The following is a 19,924-nucleotide window of genomic DNA, read 5'->3' as shown; positions in this document are numbered from 1 at the left end:
CCATATATCAAATATCTTTTTTTCCACTCAGATATAGGTCAATTTATTTTAAATTTAAAATCAGGAGCTGTTGGAAGACGAAACACAATCTTTTCCTTAACAACCAATCTGCTCAGTGAAAAAACAGTATTTACTAAAATTCACTAGATATTGAAAATTGGCACTGATTTTTGTAATAGTTTGTTTTATACCCAAATAAGAAAAGAATACTCTAGAAAGGTATCCTGAAACAATTTTGAAGTTAAAGAAATCTTTCAGAAGACCCGTAAGTTGAAAATGTTTGCTTTCTGGAGGCTTTGAGCAGCAAGAGAAATACAGACATTATCCAGTATCAACTGAAGGAACTGAAGAAGCTTTAACAGTCATTGCAAGTCAATGTATACAGGAAAATGAATTCTATGAGTTGATACAAAATTTTATTCTTAAATAAGTTTGAATTTTGTTAACAATATTGAAAATGATGGCAGAAGAAGTTCCTGTCCACTACATGAACATTGTGTAAAAGCTTCAAGCACTTAAATGAGCATCTAACTTCAAAAAACCCACAAGAATTTAACATGTATTTAAGGACTGAGTATTGAAATCTTAAAAACATAAGTACTGTAAATCTCTAGGTTATAGAAACAAGCCAGTTGTAAAAAGGCATTATGTCCATATGGATGTGCTTTAGCATGAACTTGCGTGCCAGAATATAGCTGATTTTAATCACAGAACTTCTTATGGCCACATACCCCTAAAGTCTCTGCTGCTTTAGACAGAGGCAGACACATCCTTTCTTCAGCAAAATTTTCCAACAATGCCATTTTCCCCCAAGCTTCACTCTCATTCTGTACATAGAGTGTCTGCCAACCACACTACATTCTTACAAGGGTGTGTAGGACAAGATCTAAACGGTATTTTAAAAACATCAAGGGAAAACCCCAACTAGTTCTAGATTGCAAAGGCTATAAAATCTGACATCATGACAGCTCTTATTACTTTCAGAGAAATTTTCACTGCTTTGTAAGCTTTATTTTGTTTTGTCAGCAGTGGGTATAGAAATGGACATTAGCTGGCCCAGAAGACTCCTAAGACTTTCATATAAAAACCTCTCTAAGCTCAAATTAATTCTAGTTGTAGTTGACAGTGTTCAGACATTCGATTAACTAATGCCTGTGGAGTGACCTCATTCACAAGTTCTGTCACCAAGAAATGGGTACAGATCACAAGCACCCCTGATGCTGTCAGGGTGGCAGGAGGTGGTGGATGAAGAGAGCTGAACCCCCCACCATCACTGGAAGAAAACATCAACTCCAGATACAGTTTGCATAATGTCAGCATGAGAGTACAGAGAAAATATCCGAATTCAGCTCTGTCGATCATAATTTCCAATGGGAAATGAAGAACAGCTGAGGGTGCTCCCATTTTACTATTAGCAAGGTCAGTTACTGTTGTGTTAGAAATTGTCTACTTGAGATTTTTTTAAACTGTGTTTAGAACAATCATCTTAGGAAACAAAAAACTTTTAGAAAATTAAATTGTGGGACAAAATATGCAATTAAAACCATCAGGAAGGGCAGCTCTTAGTGATAGTACCAAGGGTCCCCAGCACAAATGCAACACTTACAATAACTCAGTTTGATTTAGTACACCAAAGAAGATTCTTATATGTGATTCAGCCGAAAACATATAAAGGAAATATGAATGAAAAATGTGTCTTAAAAGTGCACAAACCCATTTGCAAAACCAAGAAGGAGCAGAAGTCAGAGACTTTAAACTTCTGCTACAGTTTGTAAGGGAGCCCTTAATTTATTTCCATACCATAGCAGCTCTTTCTTAACCATCTGCTGTTGCACAAAATGATCCAAATGTCTGAATCACTTATATCAAACGTTAGTTCAGTTCTCAATGGGCAAATAATCCATAGAAACACATAGAAATAATTTTACATTGCATATTCAAGTTTTAAATTAGGTCACTCAAGAACTTCTATTTTACATAAATAAAATCCAGTGCAACTATGAATCACTACCAGCAGCAAGACCCTGCAAAACATCTCACACATGGTTCACATAAGCTTTCAGCAGATGTATTCATGCTTGCTGAACATGACAGGGCATGTTTTATTGGTCTATTAATACCCATCTTCACTGCTTTTGGAGGAACAAGGGTGTCTGCAAATGGGTCAATAAAGCAAGCTACTGACTATTTTTATCATGACACTGTAAAAAAACAACACATGGTTTAAAAAAAAGTTTGTAAACTTATCACAAAGATAAATATCTCTTCACATCTGTTACTTCTAAATCTCTCTGGAAAAACTTAGTATTTAAAAGAGCAAAAGCAATAAATAAATAACATTGGCCTTCTTTCTAGTGATGCTATTTTTCCCCTGACACATTTTCCTATTCTTTTCACAGATGCTCTTTACTCAAATTCCATATTTTATGCTTTCCTTTTGTCTCACAACAGAAGCATTTGTTTAAACAAAGTGAAAGTTCTGACTGTGCTGCCCTGCTAAAAGGTGGTTTAAATGACTCAAAATATATTTGATTTACCTCCTATAGTAAAATTATAAACAAATCCCTTACTTATAATACAGACTCATAGCAGTCCAACTGATGGACACGTGCAGTATTCCAAAACATTACTCCTCAAAGCAGGGTCAGGGACCAAACATCAAAGAAGTATTGGTACAGCTCACTGCACATAGCCCAGAAAACAAATTTATTTTCATTAAAAAACCCTACGGCAGTCTACAAGAAATACCTGTTAATTCACTATTTGGTACAATGAAGACTTGTTACTAATGCACTTATTTTTTAAACTTGTTTTACATATTAGTTATGCACAACTTTCACGCAATTGCATCAAAAATTTCTAACAGTTCTTCTGGCCATCAGTGGCGCATGTTGGGAATGGCTGTGTCTTACTTAATAGCCCCATTCTGACACTATAATGAGCTTTGCTAATGCACATTTATCATCAGCTAGATTTTCTGAAGACAAGGAAAAAATGCCAAAACCAAACCAAGTGATTTCCCATCAAAGTCTCTCATGCTTTAAGATTACAAAAATATTCTGGAAGGTAAAGCACATACACTGAAAAAGGTAAAAGGTAAAACCAATACACTGAAGTCCCTTTCTTGATTCTGCCATTTGACCTTGAGCTTCCTTGTATCTCTTGCCCATTTTCAGCGAACTGACAGGAATAATAAAGTAACTCCCATTAGTACTTGTTAAATGATCTGGAATATTAAAACAGAGGGGGTTTATAAGTATGCCAGTATTCTCTGCATTAGTAAACATTTTAGGAGCTTTCAGCCTCCTAAAAGTTGGAAAGAGACTCAGAGCAATGCTTTTTTTCTGTTAAAAATAGATACCATGATCACAAGTGAAGGCCAGACTAGGCAACTTTCACCTTTGTACTCACTAAGGCAAAATTTTTACTCCCAAATTAGACCTAAATTTAGCAAAGGCAGATAGGAACTGGGAAGAATGTCCTTCACTCACAGAATTTTGGGCTGAGAGGGGATTTAGCACACAAAGCTGCAACAGTTTATCATATCACCCCTTTCAGCTCCAACTTACAGTCCAACATATTAGCTTAATATTGCTAATGCAATGTCTTAAACCACAGCAGCTGTTTGTTACTTTGAACATGAGTGAATGTAACCTTCAGGTGGTGTCAAAGCTTACATTTCATAGTTTGGATTGTCACTTCAAATAATGATGAAAAATTAAATATTAGCTTTTTCTTTCCTGGTTTCACACAGATCTAATGACTCACCTATGCAGAAAAGATGAAGAATGATCAAACAGAATTTACTAAAACAGGACAGCTGTAGGATTGCATGTGGTTGTGCAGAGGGAAAAAAAGTGTGGTAATGGAGCTGTCAAATAATTATATCCATTATATGTATTCAGGAGTAAATCAGGTCAGTCTTGTTAGGTCAAATGATACCTTCAGCTTTCCTACTGGGTCATTCAAATGAAGAAGACTGAAACTTTTTTTTGTAAACATGAATTTAGGGATTCAGAGAAGAATGTTTAACTTTGCAGAGATATTTTTGTATTTTTGTCTACCATTCAGGTAGACATTCAGCAAAGCTCAAAAAAACATGGTGCTAAGTTAGTTTACTTTATGGTACCAAAAAGCCTTAAAACAACTGCATTACGGACATTTAACATATGAAGTACAGTTTTTCTGCCTTGGGGAAAAAAAAAAAAAAACAACAAGGTGAGAAGATATCCTTCTGCTTTTCCAAATTTAAGACATTCCCAGCAATGAAAATGCCATTACTAATATCCCTATGCCCTATTCCTAAAAAGAAAAAAAGTTCGACATTTGAGATTTAGTTGTGAGCAGATTAAAGCATTTGCCTTACCTCTGGGATATGTAGTTCACAATTTCATTTCAATCAAATTGCAATTATGGAAGGAGGAAAGATGCATAAAGGCCACAAATAAGACAGACCAACAACTGACCTAGTCTATTTGCCAGTCTTTGCTAAAGAGATGTTCAGGACATGAATGAGACACTGCCTCAGCAGAACAGTGTGAGGAAAGAAGCAGGGATATGTCTCAGCACAACATGGAACTAAATTTCTCAGAGACCAAGACAACAAAAATGAAAGCTGATGCCACACCTTGTTGTAGGTCTCATCAGAAGCCACATGTTGCACATTATAAAGACTAAACTTCAGGAACTGTCATGTAAATGTCTCTATTACACCACCACACTAACCTAAGGGTTCCCCTTAGGAAGGGTACAGTGTACTTTCAACTCTCCTTAGACAGAAATAGTCTCTGAAACAAAATAAGTCTTTGGTACTTGTAACTGGGCCAGGGCAGGGTCAGTGTCATGCAGCTGTGCCTAGTTTATCTCACACTTCCCCTTGCAATCCACATGTGTGGAGGGCTTCAGTATGGCAACAGAAAATAGAAAAAGAATGACTAAGAAAGAAAAGATTAATATCTTCTGCAGTGGCAGGAACCTCAATGAGTCCACGAGATTTCTCATTTTTACAGGGACCATGGCTATAATAAAATACAGTTTAATTGCTGACATAAACATGTAGAGCTTTACTTCTACACAAGAAAAGGTAGAAAGTAAATGGGTGTTTTTAAAATATACCTGTGATCTACTTGTATTTAGAAACCTGCTGGAATATGCAATATGGAATATTCTTTGTAAAATTCTCAGAGATGTAATCTATTTTAACATACAACCCTGAGCACAGTCCTTGGGAGCAACGCTGAAGGCTGAAGTCAGTTTATCCATGGGGTAAACACAGCAGGTGCAGAAGCACTGCCAAGCTCCCAATGATGCCCTCCTGCCATGCTTCCACTCAGGATCCACTCCTGAGAGGTGCCAGAGGACACACCATGCCTGCTGTCCTTTCTGTGCATGCCAGGGAGCTGTGGGCCCCAGACAGCTCCTGGGTGTGCCATTAGCACTGTCCTGCTGGAGGCTCTTGCTCAGCTCAGCAGTGTGGTCATTTCCTTCCTAACTGGTTTCAATCAAAATGAGAGGGATACACCTAAGCCAGGTTAGCTTTAGTGCCATGCCTTTGCTGCTGCAGAGCAGGAGAGACAGAGAGTGTCCAAGGGAGCAGCACCCTCCAGAACACAGCACTGCTATCCAATGGCACTCTCCACTTGCCCACTGTGGTTTGGTCAGAGCAGAGCCATCAGAGCAAGCATCTGCTGTAGCAACAACCCATGAGAAAAGGTTTTACTATGGTATGAATTTCGCTACACACGACAACACAGCAGTAGTAAAACAGAGTTGCAATTTCAGTACACAACACCTGCTGAACCGTAAGATTTAGGTCTCCAAGGCACGTGAGACAATGCCACTAGAAGTGAATCTATGTACCTCAGTGGATTTCAAGATCGATAGTCACATATACACAGTGCTCATCAGTGACTGAAAACTTGCTATCATAAAACCTGTAGAGGTCATGGCAACTTTAAATTACTGATTTTATTGAATATGCTAAGATACAGTCATAGGAAATGAAGAAACCTCTTTTTTGCTCCAACATGCAAGCCTACTTCAAGAATGCCCTCTAGAAATTTCCTTAAATATTCTATTAAAGATAAAAATACCTAGATCTAATTTGACCAATTTTCACTACAGTTCCTACGAAAGAATAACACAGAATATCTGCAACTGCCCTTGAATAAAAACAGGATTATTTGTCGTGAAATGTTGGCAGCTATTATCTTGGCCCATGCTGACTTCTGAAATACATGCACAATGACTTCTGATGGAAAAGAACACAGTGCTACATTCCTAGGACAAAACTCAGAAGAAAGGACGTGTTATAAGTTTGAGAAGAAGCATTTTGTAAACCTCTTTGGGCTTGGAAACAACAGGTTTGACATGAAGATATTAATGATATTGACAACATTCTACTAAATACCTCTAACAGAACTTTGACTAGGAACCTCTGAAAGCATTTGGGAAGCCTGTAGTAAGATATGTCTAGAGCTCCTGGTAATGACACATGACAGTATTTTATTAAGCACTCACAAAACCAAAATAGTTCCTCCTTGAGCGTTTCTAGAAACTTCCATCAGAGCTTACAGGTGTCATAACGATGCTACTGCTGAAACCCACTAGGACTAACAACTCTTCCTCCCTCTCCCTCCTTTTAAACAGGTGAGAAAGTCATCATATTTACCGCAGTCACACATTAATATCACCAAATGCCTTGGGTACATAAACGTAGTGAAATTCTTACCTCAGATGATTTTGAGTTTTCATAATATATACCTTGAACTAAGTCACCAATAGCACTTGAAATGAGTTCCACAACCTGTAAAAAAAAAAAAAAAAAAGAAGAAAAAGCCTTACATCTTTAATTATCGCCAGATTTACAAACAAAGCTACTGCCAGATTTCCAGAGAGATAAACCACACAGAAAGCTAGTTGAGAAAGACTTCGGGATTTACTGAGATATATTCTGTGATATAACTGTGTCTCTGCTAAAACCTCTACTACAGTAATTCTTCTATCAAAGTTTTAAGTTAATATAAATGAAAAACAAGACTTGTTTTTCCTGAAGTGTGAACTATAGAGTGTATTCTCACAAGGACGTTCACAGAACTAATAAATCCCAGTTCATGAATATGAGACAGTACCTCATCTGGGCTTTGTTTTGTTTTGTTTTTTTCCTGCCAAGTAAATACTTCACAATATCTCTCCTTGGGAGCTGTTAAAATTCTAATCTTCGTGGCTAATACAGAAAAGTCAGAATCCATAGAAAGGTAACCTTTCAAATGTGATCATTTGGTATTCGGGTGCCCTGGGAATGCACTGTGAATGTATTTAGTGCATGGCCTGAGGCTCAGCTGTACCACATACACTCAAAGTCTGCAACACGGGAATGTTTAAATCAGATTTATCAATCTGTATTATCTTCAGGGTTCAGACTTTTTATTTTATTCAAGCGAAGCCTAAAAATCTGAACTTAATCCAGAATGTAAAACAAGCAGTCCACGGTCTCCCTGGAACTACTGTACAATTTGAAATTGTGCACATGAACTGTCTTAATTGGAACAAAATACTCAGATTTATTGTAAAATTAAATGCAGGCATTTCAAATAAGCACACCTTAAGGCTACCTCTTTGGTTGCTCACAAAGTTTTAATTTCTTGAATGTTTAATTTCCTATGCATATGAGTCTATATCTGATTCCTCTTTTTGCTTCCTAAAATTCAATGTAGTTCTTATTGAATTAAAAGATTTAGTTTCAATTTTTATCATTCTTGTAACTGAAGACGATAAGTCAAATGATAAAAGCCCTAACGGAAAGATATTCTAACATTTAGGCATGCTTTATTTGATAATAAAAACACATTTGTATGCTAGTTTTGAGTAGTAGCAGTAAGGTTGTGCTTTCTTTTTTTTAAACACTGGCTCATATACATATTCATATACACACAGCAAGCGCTAACTTTAGAAATGGTGCTGATTAAAAGTCATGTTTTTTCTTGCAATGCATATGGGTTAATTTGCAAGACCTATAAAAACAGCCTGGAAAAAAAAAATCACATTGCCCTTTAGGAAACTAGACACCGAAGAAATATTGTAGCAATATGAGCTTTGAAGGAACTGAAAGGACAATGATCCTACAGTGTTACCAGATGTGTTGAGTTATTTAAGTGGGGAACAGAGAAAATAAGGGACTTTTTTTTTTAACAACAACCCTCACCCCCTCACCCCCCTGCCTTTTTTTTTAAGGTATCAGATAAGCCTCATTCCCAAATCCAGGAGGACTGAGTATCGCCAATAGGTCTATGAAAGTCTGTAACTAAATGCCCAGGATCAGATTGTATTACAGTTTATACAAGCAACATCCCAAGATTCTTCTGATGGCTAGGACACATAATACAGATCAATCACTCACTCAAAAATGTTATGGTTTGTGAAATGGTCTGAGCTCAGAGACCTACACTGGTAATATGAAGAGGAATTTACAAAGACACAGAGTCCTACTCTAAATGTCAAAGTGATAGTATGAACTTTTAACAATGCATCTGGCTCTGGATAACTAGACCTTTTCCTCTCTTGCCTGAAACTCTAGACTGAGCAGGACCCTGTTTTGGGGTTTCTTTTTTCCATCTCTCCTCCCTCTTTTTAGTGCAACTCTACTCTCAAAGGCAATTTTAACTGACTTAAAACAAGCTTGGTGAAATATTTGTGAACAATTGTACCTCTTCCTCTTAGAGCTTATAAAACATCTTAGGAGAATTACATATCAACCATTTAGAAAAGCCTTTATTATATTAAATTCCATTTTGTGACATATTGAATACTGTATGGTATTGAGAATCTAGTATTAGTATCACCTCCCTTCTTTTCAAATACACATATAAAGAATACTTTTAAGGTAAATGTAAGGCCATACAGATCACTACCAGGAATGAAATCCCAGTTTCAAGAGCACAGTGGGATGCTTGCGTGAGGTTCACCAACCCTTAATCTGATCTATGAAAAGCATCTCTTGCTTAACACTTGTGGCCTGGGGTTCTGAGCACTGGGGAAAGAAATGAGAAATGAGGAAACCAGGCAATTTTCCTCTGCATCCCAAAATGACAAGAGGAAGAAAAATTATTACAGATTCAGTAATGTTCATGGAATGATACACTGTCTAGCTCTTATGTAGCACTTTTCATCAGAAAATTTGAAAGCAATCAACATCCTCTGTTAAATTTATTCCCTACTGCTTTATATAAGGGAAAAATGGCAACAGTGAACTGATTTTCCACAAAATCATTCAGCGTGCCAGGGTGAGAGCAGAAAACAGTATCTGAGTTGTCTTCATTCTCATTGCTGCCTTTCTGTCTGACCAGTGCTGACATTTCTGAGATTCAAGTCTGAGGAGCAAGAAAGTCAGATGAAAAATGAAGTGCTCTAAACTACTTCTCATTTGACAGTTGAGCTCCATTTTAAGAAGGCTCAGAGATGAGGAAAGAGCAGAAAGGATTGCCAGAATTAGTACTTGAAAACAGCAGCAACTCAAAGAAGACCAAAGACAGTCTATTCATAACCTCTCTTCCCATTATTTTCCACTCATCAACATGTTTTTGAGAAGCCTGGCTCCTCTTACGTACTCAAGACAATCAGCAGCAACATCACATTTAGAGAAAACAAACTTCCACTCTATTTTTCATTTTTCACTCTGTATCAGCATGTTCCAAAGCACTGTTTTCTGTTCTACCAGTGTCCCCAGGACTGGGTATGGCCATGGGGATGACCCATTACTTGCAGGTGATAAGAGCATATGCAAGTGATTTTGCAGTCTTTAAACCCATTTTGCAACTATTCTGCCAGTGTCTCCCTTTTTCTTTCCTAAGGAGGTATTACTTTGACGCTTTTTGTGGGGATGTGATCTCTTCTGCTTTCAAAAAGTCAACACAAAGGCCATCAGTTTAGGATGAAAACAGGGAAAAGAGATGGATTGTTAAAGCTAAAATCTCCCCCACTATCTAGGCAGACTGAGTGTATAACATGATGCAAATTCTAGATACAACCATCTCATTGTTCATTCCACAGCAAGGTAGAACACACGCTCTGACCTTTCCAATCCATTCAAATATGAAATAGTCCAAAAGACTGTGCTGTGTTTCAGTTCCAGAAGAGTTCTGTAGGGTTAATGATCAGAAATTAGGTGAAACTTAATTTACTCTTTTCTGGTGTAGTAATTTGTCAAAAATGCACAGCTTTAGCCCTTTGCGGCTGTTTAAATTTACTTTGAGTCTAATTGCTCAAGTTCAAAATTTCTATATATTACTTCAAGAAATAAATAAAATGTTGGTAATTCACTCAGTTCAGAAAATTACTCAGGACATCCAACCAATCATTTATGATTGGCCACCCTCCTTTTCCTGAAACTGAAATTTTGTGTAGTTTACTGAGGACTTTAATTCAGAGTTCAGAATTCCCAAACCATCATACATGATGTCACAGAATAGGGCCATATGTTCACTGTTGCAGGTACAGCAGCCTAGTTCATGACTGCAGTTGACTGCCCTGGGAGATTCAACTCTGTCTATAAAAAAAGAGGTGTATTTTAATGGAAGTGAAACCTTATGCTAGAAGGAATGCAGGGAAATCAGAGAATAGAAGAAATTTTAGGAAGAATACATTCTTTAAAGCTAAATGATACGATTCAGACTTCATCATGCACAGTAAAAAGAATGGATTCTGAGCCCCATTCATCCCTCATGAGGTTTTTAAACAACCTGGATGAAAAGAAAACATTGGTGCCATCAGTTTTGCAACTCAAGCACTTTGCTCCCTTCGCTTGTCTCCAAAATACATTGTTTAAAGTTTACTGCAAGAAAACACCGCTTCTGTTTTTTTCTCTGGTTTTCCTTCCAGTTTACAAAAAGGAACAAACCATTTCAAAGAATGGTCATTTTATTTTAAATTCAGCAGCTGAAATGGAATTGATTACACAGACCACTTCATTTCAGAGTAGGAATGTGGTGTCTCTCCAGACCTGATTGGATATTTTCACGGGGAACATCACAGAAAGGATGAAGCTCTTGTGGGAAGACAGGAAACAGCACTAGGAAGAACACAGCAATGGGTATATCTGCTCTTCATCCCTCACAATTTCTATTTGACAAACTTCCTTAGCTTTGCCAAATTCCTTCTGAGAAGGACCACAATTAATTCCTTCCATCCTTATGTTGAAACAATATCCTTTCCTCACTCATCTGCTATGACAGACCCTAATCCTTGCTGCTGATGTGTACATTTGAAAATGTAGCAGGACTTCTCCACACAAACAAAGTAGAAAATTAGATAGTCAGGAACCATTAAATATAAAGATACAGATTAAAAAGTCCCTCAGCTTGCATTTGACTTCCCTCCCCAAAAACGTGCTACTTTGGGAAATACTCCAACACTGAAAAATTCCACAGAAAGTCCTTAAATATTCTTCTGCATTTGACACACCAACATTGCAACTCTAGGAAGCTAAAGACAAAACTCAGAAAACAACTGAAACTGGATTTTAATTGTTCAATAATGCCTAAAAAAAAAAAAAAAGGAGCAAAAATTATAAGGAATTCCAAGAACAGTGAAATTCAATTTTCTTTCCTGGTAATCTCCTCAAACATCATTAGTCATACAGGTAACCAAGTGTGCCAGCCTACAGAATGTCTTTTTTCAATTTAATGTTTACTGAATTCTATTGGATTTATTATTTGAAATCCTCTTGAGCTTTACTGTTTTTTGAAGCTGGCTCTCTCGGTTGAAACACACAGAAAGGACAGCAATTTGCCTTCCAGCATGCTTTAAGTGGTCTTGGAAAACAAAGTTATGGTTTTCTTCATTCTGCTAATGATGAACTAGTAGCAAAATACAATATAACAATACAGTGTAAACACATCATCCAACCCCACTACTTGTTAAAAAGGTGCTTCTAAGACAAAAAATAATCAGCAGCCGTCAATTTGAAAATTGCTAATATTGTTAAATATCTACCTTAAGGTCAGTCTGCCTTAGGGATTTTCACCAGTGTTAAGTTACCCTTTTTATGCTGATGCAGCACTAACTACAGAATTGGATTTCATCAGTGTAAAGATTTTCAGTGCATAATTCAGTCATTTTCCTTAATGACAACATAACCAACAGAAGAAATATCGTTTTCCTTTGCCTACCTCCACATGATACCTTACACAGTTTCTTCATGCCTTTGCAGATCCACTGCAGCAGATCCTTACACTAAAGCACTCAACAACTGTTGCTGAGTGACCCAGGTTAAGAGAAATACCTGACTGCTTCAGCTTGACCCTTTTGTATGGGTAATTTCATTACAACTATCTTCTACATAAAACAGTGAACAAAGAAGGTATCATGATCCAGGGTTCTGTAGATACAAACCCCTCCTCATCAGTAGGGGATACAGAAGAGCATGGTTATAAGACATTGTTCCCAGTCACACTGCTGCAAACAACCATTAAACTGGAATACGTTCACAAATTAATTGAGGATTAAACCGAATAACACAAACGGTACCTGCAAGTAGCACTAACTATTTTGAACAGTCTGTACCTGAACAAATGTGAATCAGAAGTAAGACCATTTAGCATCTGACAGATGGAATCAACTAAACAAAGCTGCAGCTGTTAATGTTAAACTAACAAATCACCACGTTTACCAGGGATAGCAGCAATCAGATTCTAGACTCCAAGTGAAATGCTGTTGAATCTCAAAACACTCATATTAACAAGCAGTTACAGTTCACCCAGAAACTCAATATTCTCACTAGCCAACAAGAGGTCAAATACATCAGCATTTTGTTTAGAAATACAATTAAGTCATTTATATTACTGATAAAAGTTTATGCATTTTACTTTATTATTACACTGAAACCACTTCAGATGTAAAGGCACTTCTACTAAAAATTTTACCATGGAAAGGTTAATTTTTAAGACAAGCTTTGCAGCAGTGAAGAGAGGGGAAGATATATAATCTGTCTCCCTATTTACTCTGTGTATCTATTTTAGCTTCTACAGAACAACGAGGATAAACACATGATGGGAAGGAATGCAGAAGAAGGAGCCAAATTCTCCTCAGCAGTGCCCACTGAGACAGGATGAGGTAACAGGCACAAAGGAAAACATGAAATGCAGTCTGGATACCGGAAAACAGTTTACTGCGAGGGCATCCAACCATGGATCAGGCTGCCCAAAGGGGTTGCAAAGTCTCCAATTTTAGAGATATTTAAAATCTGCTTGGACATAGTCCTGGGCAAACGTCTCTACCTGCCCCTGTGTGAGCAGGTGATTTGGACTAGGTGATCCCCAGAGATCCCTGTCAATCTCAACCATTCTGTGACACCAGCAGCTGCTGGAGAAGGACCACAGCTGATTTTACTTATTTACACCTGCAGCACCAATAACAACTTTCTCCATTTTTGGAATAATACAATCAGGGCTACAGAGCTGGTGACAAATAATCTCTTAGGGAACAGTTAAGTTTACCGATTGCACTAGGAACAGATTTCCCTATTATAAATAGTTATATTCTCGGGAGACTAAGGCCATGCAGACTAATTTTAGATTCTTATCACTGTCGCTAACAGCTTTGAATTGCAACCAAATCATCACAAAAATATATTTTCACTTTTTAGAAATGTATTGTCGGTTGAAGTAATACTCCAGCTTCTGTCTACAGACAGCTGACTAAGTAATAACCACTGTAACCTCCAGTCCTGCAAAACTGTGTATTAACTGCCTTGCCATGAAAATCCACCTCTGGAACTGAATATGCTACACATCCAAAGATGAAAGTTAGTATATGTTAAATGTTCACTCAACAAAAAAAGTCTGTTTGAGATAATATTGGAACAGCATTTCACCCAACACAGATCTGACTGCTCTTTATCCTACTGTGCACTTTCAGAAGGAATCTTATTATGTTTGAGAAACAGACTTCAAACAAAGCCAAGAAAATGGAACTTGTGATCTTCCACTTCTTCAGCTATGAAGAGAATGAAGTTGACATTGCAAATATCACTTCTGGAGGGCATCACCTTAGAATCACAGAATCATTAGGTTAGAAAAGACCTTTAAGATCATCAAGCCCAAACTAAACCTAGGACTATCAAGTCCACCACTAAACCATGTCCCCAAGTGTCACATTTACACATCTTTTAAAGATCTCCATGGATGGTAACTCCACCATTTCCCTGTGCAGTCTCTTCCAGTGCTTTTGGTGAAGAAATTTCACTGGTACTCTCATTTCCTGTACCTGTTCTGTGAAAATTAATTTTCATTTTATAATTTGTTTAAGGGCTAAAGCTATTCAGCAATGAATTCCTCCATGATGATTATTCACGGCTGTGAAAGAAAAAGCTGTAACATCTCTATTTAAGAAATGCAGGCAGTGCCAATACCTCTTCTAATTTAGTGGTGAATGAAGTAGCAGAACTGCTGGCTCTTGAGAGTCCTGTCTCAAAATATGCATTTCACACAGAGTAAAACATCATATATCCAAAAGTTTTCATCACTTAAATTTCTTAGAATAAATTTTGTTTTCTTTTGAATATCTATTTGCTATATATTCTGGCATTGATCTTGGATACATCTTGTTAACAGTTCCAGAAATATTAAATACAGACACTTTTTCATGTTTGTCTTACATCTTTCAAAGGCAATTTCTCTGAAAAGTGAGGGGTTTTGACTTCAAAGAAGGAAAAAAAAAAACCTTTCTTCCAAAATCTGGCTTCAGAATTTAATTATTTTTTTTTATATGTATACACACACATATATATACCCATATGTAATATGCATATATATATCTCGAAGCCTGCAAATATTTTTGACTCTTAAGGTATTTGGGTTTGCCAGTAGACAACTGCCAATTCAGCGCTGTAAATCAAGGGAGCAAGAGTAAGAGGAACAGACCCCAGATGCCAAAACTCCCCAGACCCCAGAGCCAAAACTCATTTGCCAGGTATAGTGATTGTCTTGAAATGCTGAAAGACCTTTGACTTTCATCAGATTCAGCCTTTCTTCAGCTTCTTTAGTTATTATTTTCTTCTTCACTGATGCTCAGTCATCTCTGAAAAGCTCTCTCTTTAATGCACAGATAGCACATTAGTATTTTCCAGACCATTCTGTTACTTACGAGGCAAACAGCAGTTATATACGAAAAAGAACTACTAAACCAGGTGTGAGAAGCAGCTGTGCAGTCTACCTCCAAGGAAGACAATGTTCACCTGGAATAATGACAGGTATTTGGTTCAAGAACTCAAGCAGTAAACATTGACTTTGGTCTGCTGGGCAGACCAGAGAAGCAGAAAGACATGTCTGATTGCTACTGTGAGGAACGCAAATTCAGATGTAAGTTGAGGAAGTTGTTAGTGAGGTGATTCAGAGACAAGAATATTAAATATACAAATCTGTGCAAATTTGTATAATGATCTTTGGAGGGCCACTGAAAATTCATCAGACAGAATTGGAGTGGAAAACTTTACCCTGAGACTGTAGTTGCTTGGTCAATATGGCATTGAGACAGAACCTCAAACACTCACAATTCTGTTCTCAACAGCACCATGCCTTGATGCTTTAAAAATATTCTTGCAGTGTATTTTTTGGGAAAGACTTGAAGATACAATGATACCTATGACGACATATTCTGCTATCAGTCTCAGTTTCAGTCTTTCCATGCTCTGCAGCAAACACTCTGCCACAAGGCACTGTTTGTAAGCCACACACGTCTATGAGGGAAGTGGCAGAAATCACTCTTTTTTTTTTTTAAACTATTTTTTCATGCAGAAGTGGGAGGACAGAAAACAGACTGAAATCTAAACATAAAATTTTCCAGTAGTGCCATAGCCAAGAATCACAGAAAAATATACTCTTTCCACACAGACATATACTAACCCCAGTGGAGTCTAACTTTGGGAAAGCTTAACATAAGCATTAGCTTTAAAAACCAGTACAGGTGCAAAAGGCCACTAAGGTAAAGGATAAACCTATTTGAGGAATGTGCTGATTAGGAATTAACACAAAGTTAAGCAGTTTTAATCTCAAAACCGACATTCACAGCAATGCAACAGAACTCTTACTGATCTAAAAGAAGACTGTTTCTAACATATTATCACAATGGCAGATTAAGTCTAATTTTTAGAATTTCAATTAAATTAGTAAATTAAGTTGTGTCACCTAATCCTCTAATTTAACTTCTCTAAAAGATTAGTTTTCAAATATATAACTACAGCCATTAAGGTAATAAAATTTTACAAGTATTCAATTATATTACCAGTTACATACAGCAAAAGTGAAATAGAAAAAACCCTGTGAAATATTCAGAAAACGGAATGCTTCATTTGCTCAGCTGTTATTTTAGGGGCTACTTCTTGAGAACAATGGCAAAAGATGCACTTGCTAAGAAGCTGTTCTACAGACACAAGCATCAAAAGAGACAATAGCTAGAGTACAATGCAGCAATTAGGAGACTCACTAGCATTATTCTACAATTTTATCATCATCATCATCAATATCATAAAAGCTGTTGCCTCTAATGACAGCAGAAATGCTACACAAAAGTTTTACAGCAGTAGCATGAGAAAAATTTGATTACCAGGTACTGATTCCAATAGATTTTAACCTTTTACTTCTAACATACAAGTTTTTTTACCCCTAGTGCTTCAATACTTTTATCAACTATTACAAAAATTGCCATTTTGCTACCAAAGAAATTTCACATAATTGTCAACAAAACTTTAGTAAAGAAATCTTATTAAAAATCCCATGTTTGAGAACATAGGGAAGAAAAAGCAATACATATCCATTAAATTAACATAAAGTTTGTTTCAATTACAATCTCTTTTACGATTTACTTGACAGTACATGAAATCTAAATTTACCTCTCAAAGGGTATGCAAATTAGTATATTTTGGTGCAGTCTAAAATAATAATTAAAACAAATAATGCTTTTCTTCATTATAATTCATACATAATGATCAATTACTATGTATTTCTCAGTACTTAGAGTGTATTTGCATTCTCCAATAAAAGCTATGCTAAGTTGTATGACAATATTCAGTATGTATCTCAAATATCTTAAGACATACAACTGCTTATTTAGGGTTGCCCAAAGAAGAGCCTTATTATGTAATAATTCAGTCATGGTGGATATGTTGCCCTGTGTCATCTCACATTAGGTTAAAGGCTCAAAAACATTAGACTTCTTCCTTGCTTTTTCTTCTCCCCCAGTATCCAGACAAAGCAGCGTTCCTTAAGCATTCTTTTCCATAAATCAGTTGGGAGCTCTTGAAACTTATCTATATTTTTCAGTAGTGTCTGGTTTTGAGACACGTCCCTGTGGCACTCTAAAATACTAAATTAAAATAAAAATACTCAGCAATATAGATACTATCCTACTCCCTATCTTGTCCAGTACATCATCATCAAACAGTGCCTCAGGGGAAGGTGCCTCACAGCAAGACAGATATGATAAAGTGCTTCCGAAAAGCTCTTTATTCAGCTCTCTAGAAAAAAATGTGAAGGTTATTTTTCTACTTTTTTTTTCTCTCAGAAGACAATTTCATTATCAAACTTCATAAATTGTACCTCTTTATCTAATTTGATCTAATCCAATCTCTGCTTCTTACCAAATTCCTGTCACCTAGCTGCTCTGTAAACTGATAATTTTAAAGGTACTCATCTCGAACAGCAGCTTGTATTAGGGAAGGAAAAAAAGTCAATATGTGAGCAAAGGCAAAGAGTTAAAACAATTAAAAATATAGAAAAGGTTTGAAAATTGTTTTATCACCAGCTTCAGTCTTCTATATGAACACTCTAACTGGGAAAAAACACATTACTTCTGGTTCTCAACATTTCTCCATGATTTTTTCATCTTGCCTTCTCTGATCAACACTGCTACTGAAGCCCAGTCGGAAAATTCAGGTTATGAAGGTCTTTGTTTATTTTATGTAAAATATAATAAAAATATATACTATAAATATTTTTAGCAGATATTTATGGTTCAACTCTTCCACCAGAGAAAATAAAGAAGAGTCTCTCTTTCAAAATAACTTTCATTGCTCTGAAAATAACTCATCTCAACTACATTTATTAAGAAGGACCTTCTACTTACCTCCAAAAAAATGAAAAGCACTGTTCTGAGAGATGGTAATATGAATCTATTACAAGTCAGTAGCTGCAAATGGCTGCCTTTAAACTGGGAACCATTAACATTTCGTTTCCATTAAAAAAGGGTATTTCTTGGCAGATTTGTGATGCATTTTTTTTACAAGTTTATGTTCGTCTCTTTACATCATTCAGGGAAAGAAGAAGTCTGATACAAGTACCACCTTTGTAAAATGACATTTAAAAATTAAAACTGTTGATTCTTGCTGATTTGTTTGTCAATTCTCAAAAATGTCAGTTTACATCAAAAGAGCAACTGGAATAATTTCATACAGAGGATATTCTCCGTCTCCTTCACTGGACATCAAGGAACCAAGCCGCTTAAGTTCCAAACTGAGCCTTCCCCATAGGACCACAACTGATGCTACAGGAGTAGAAACCATAGTTCAAGATAACTTATATGAAGTACAGTGCACCCTCAGGTTGTTGCAACAGGAAGACATAGGAAGACTTAAACGAGTAACTTATTGATATTTATGTAAATACAACAACACACATATGCCTTTAGAAATACATACACTTAACATAAGGAAATGGATCCACTATATAAGTACTAAATCTGTGCTACTAAATAATGCTTAATAAAACAATGCCCTATAAGGTGATCTTCTGGCAGAGCTCTGCATTTACAGACAAGATCCTTAAATTCAATTCCAAGCTTTCAGCCTGTAGATTTTGAAGTGTTTCTGTGAAGAGTTTAATCATTTCAATAAGAACTCACTGAATTATAGTGGGGAAAATTGAGTCAACTCATTTCAGTAAGAACTACAGAGAACACTAACATTATACATACTTCAGGTTTTTGGGATAGGCCTGAAAACCCTGAAAAAGCATATTATTTGATAATATCATGGTCAGTATCCACACATCACTTGTGGTAAAATGCCCATATCCCACATCCAGCTGGCAGGTTACAAAAATGCCAATTAATGGTTGTTCCTTTTGCTATGTTTGCATCTAAATGCCAGCCTAAAAATATTGTAAGTGCAGGTTACTTAAGCAGAAATTAAAGACAAAGCTAACACTTTTTGACACCAAAAAAGGATTTCCATTCAAAAGATTTGCTTTTAGCAGTTTCTTCCCCATATCCTTGGCTAGGCAAAGCAAGATAACAAATGCTAAAGATATATTGTCTTCCAATGGCAACAAAGAACCAACCATCAAACAGATCATTTTACACTTCTTAATAACTTATTGGAACATTTATTTAAAACTGTTTGTGGCCACATATCCCACAGGATAGCTGGGAGGTACCCTAATTCATTAGGTGAAAACAATTTACTTTTCCGTCACTCCCACACCTACACATTTACAATGACTTCCATGTATATCTTACATATATCTTACCACAATCCCAGTATCAGAGCACTGCAACCTCAGGATGAGAAAACCTATCAAAATAACCCTGTCATCCCATACAAATACACCCCAATCCAGTCAGTTGGCACATTGCCACACATTAATGCATTGTCAGTTAACTAGCAAAAAACAAACACGCCCTTCCTTGTCAAAGGTTCACCATTCCACTGCTGAAATAACAACTACTAAAAGATTCCAAAGCAATTAATCTTTCAGCTTAATTCTGTTCTAAAATCCATGGATTTAGAATCCAATAATCAATCAGCTACAAGATGCAGTTCTAAAGTAAGGTTTTAGCCATACAACTTTCAATCAACAACATAATTCATCACTGCAATCAGCAGGCCAAGCAGAGCCACCATCCAAAAGATTAGTTTATACAAGGTGATCAAAAAGTT

The 19,924-nt window shown here is 36.5% G+C and overlaps 1 protein-coding gene across 3 annotated transcripts in view; it reads right to left on the bottom strand.

Annotated features, from left to right (window-relative positions):
• Window positions 1-19,924, bottom strand: part of PDSS2 (decaprenyl diphosphate synthase subunit 2) — a 113,650-nt gene that overhangs the window by 19,448 nt on the left and 74,278 nt on the right. For 2 of the 3 annotated variants that reach the window (XM_085056221.1, XM_085056220.1), the window contains exon 4: window positions 6,731-6,805. The exons of the other annotated variant lie outside the window; for it this stretch is intronic. In XM_085056221.1, coding sequence (XP_084912347.1) covers window positions 6,731-6,805 — 75 coding nt within the window. The remainder of the gene's footprint in view (window positions 1-6,730; window positions 6,806-19,924) is intronic. 3 annotated transcript variants of the gene reach the window in all.

The sequence above is a fragment of the Lichenostomus cassidix genome, chromosome 3, assembly GCF_008360975.1.
Source record: "Lichenostomus cassidix isolate B80296 chromosome 3, HeHo_3.0, whole genome shotgun sequence".
Taxonomy (NCBI): Eukaryota; Metazoa; Chordata; class Aves; order Passeriformes; family Meliphagidae; genus Lichenostomus; species Lichenostomus cassidix.
This window is presented reverse-complemented; position numbering and strand designations above follow the sequence as displayed.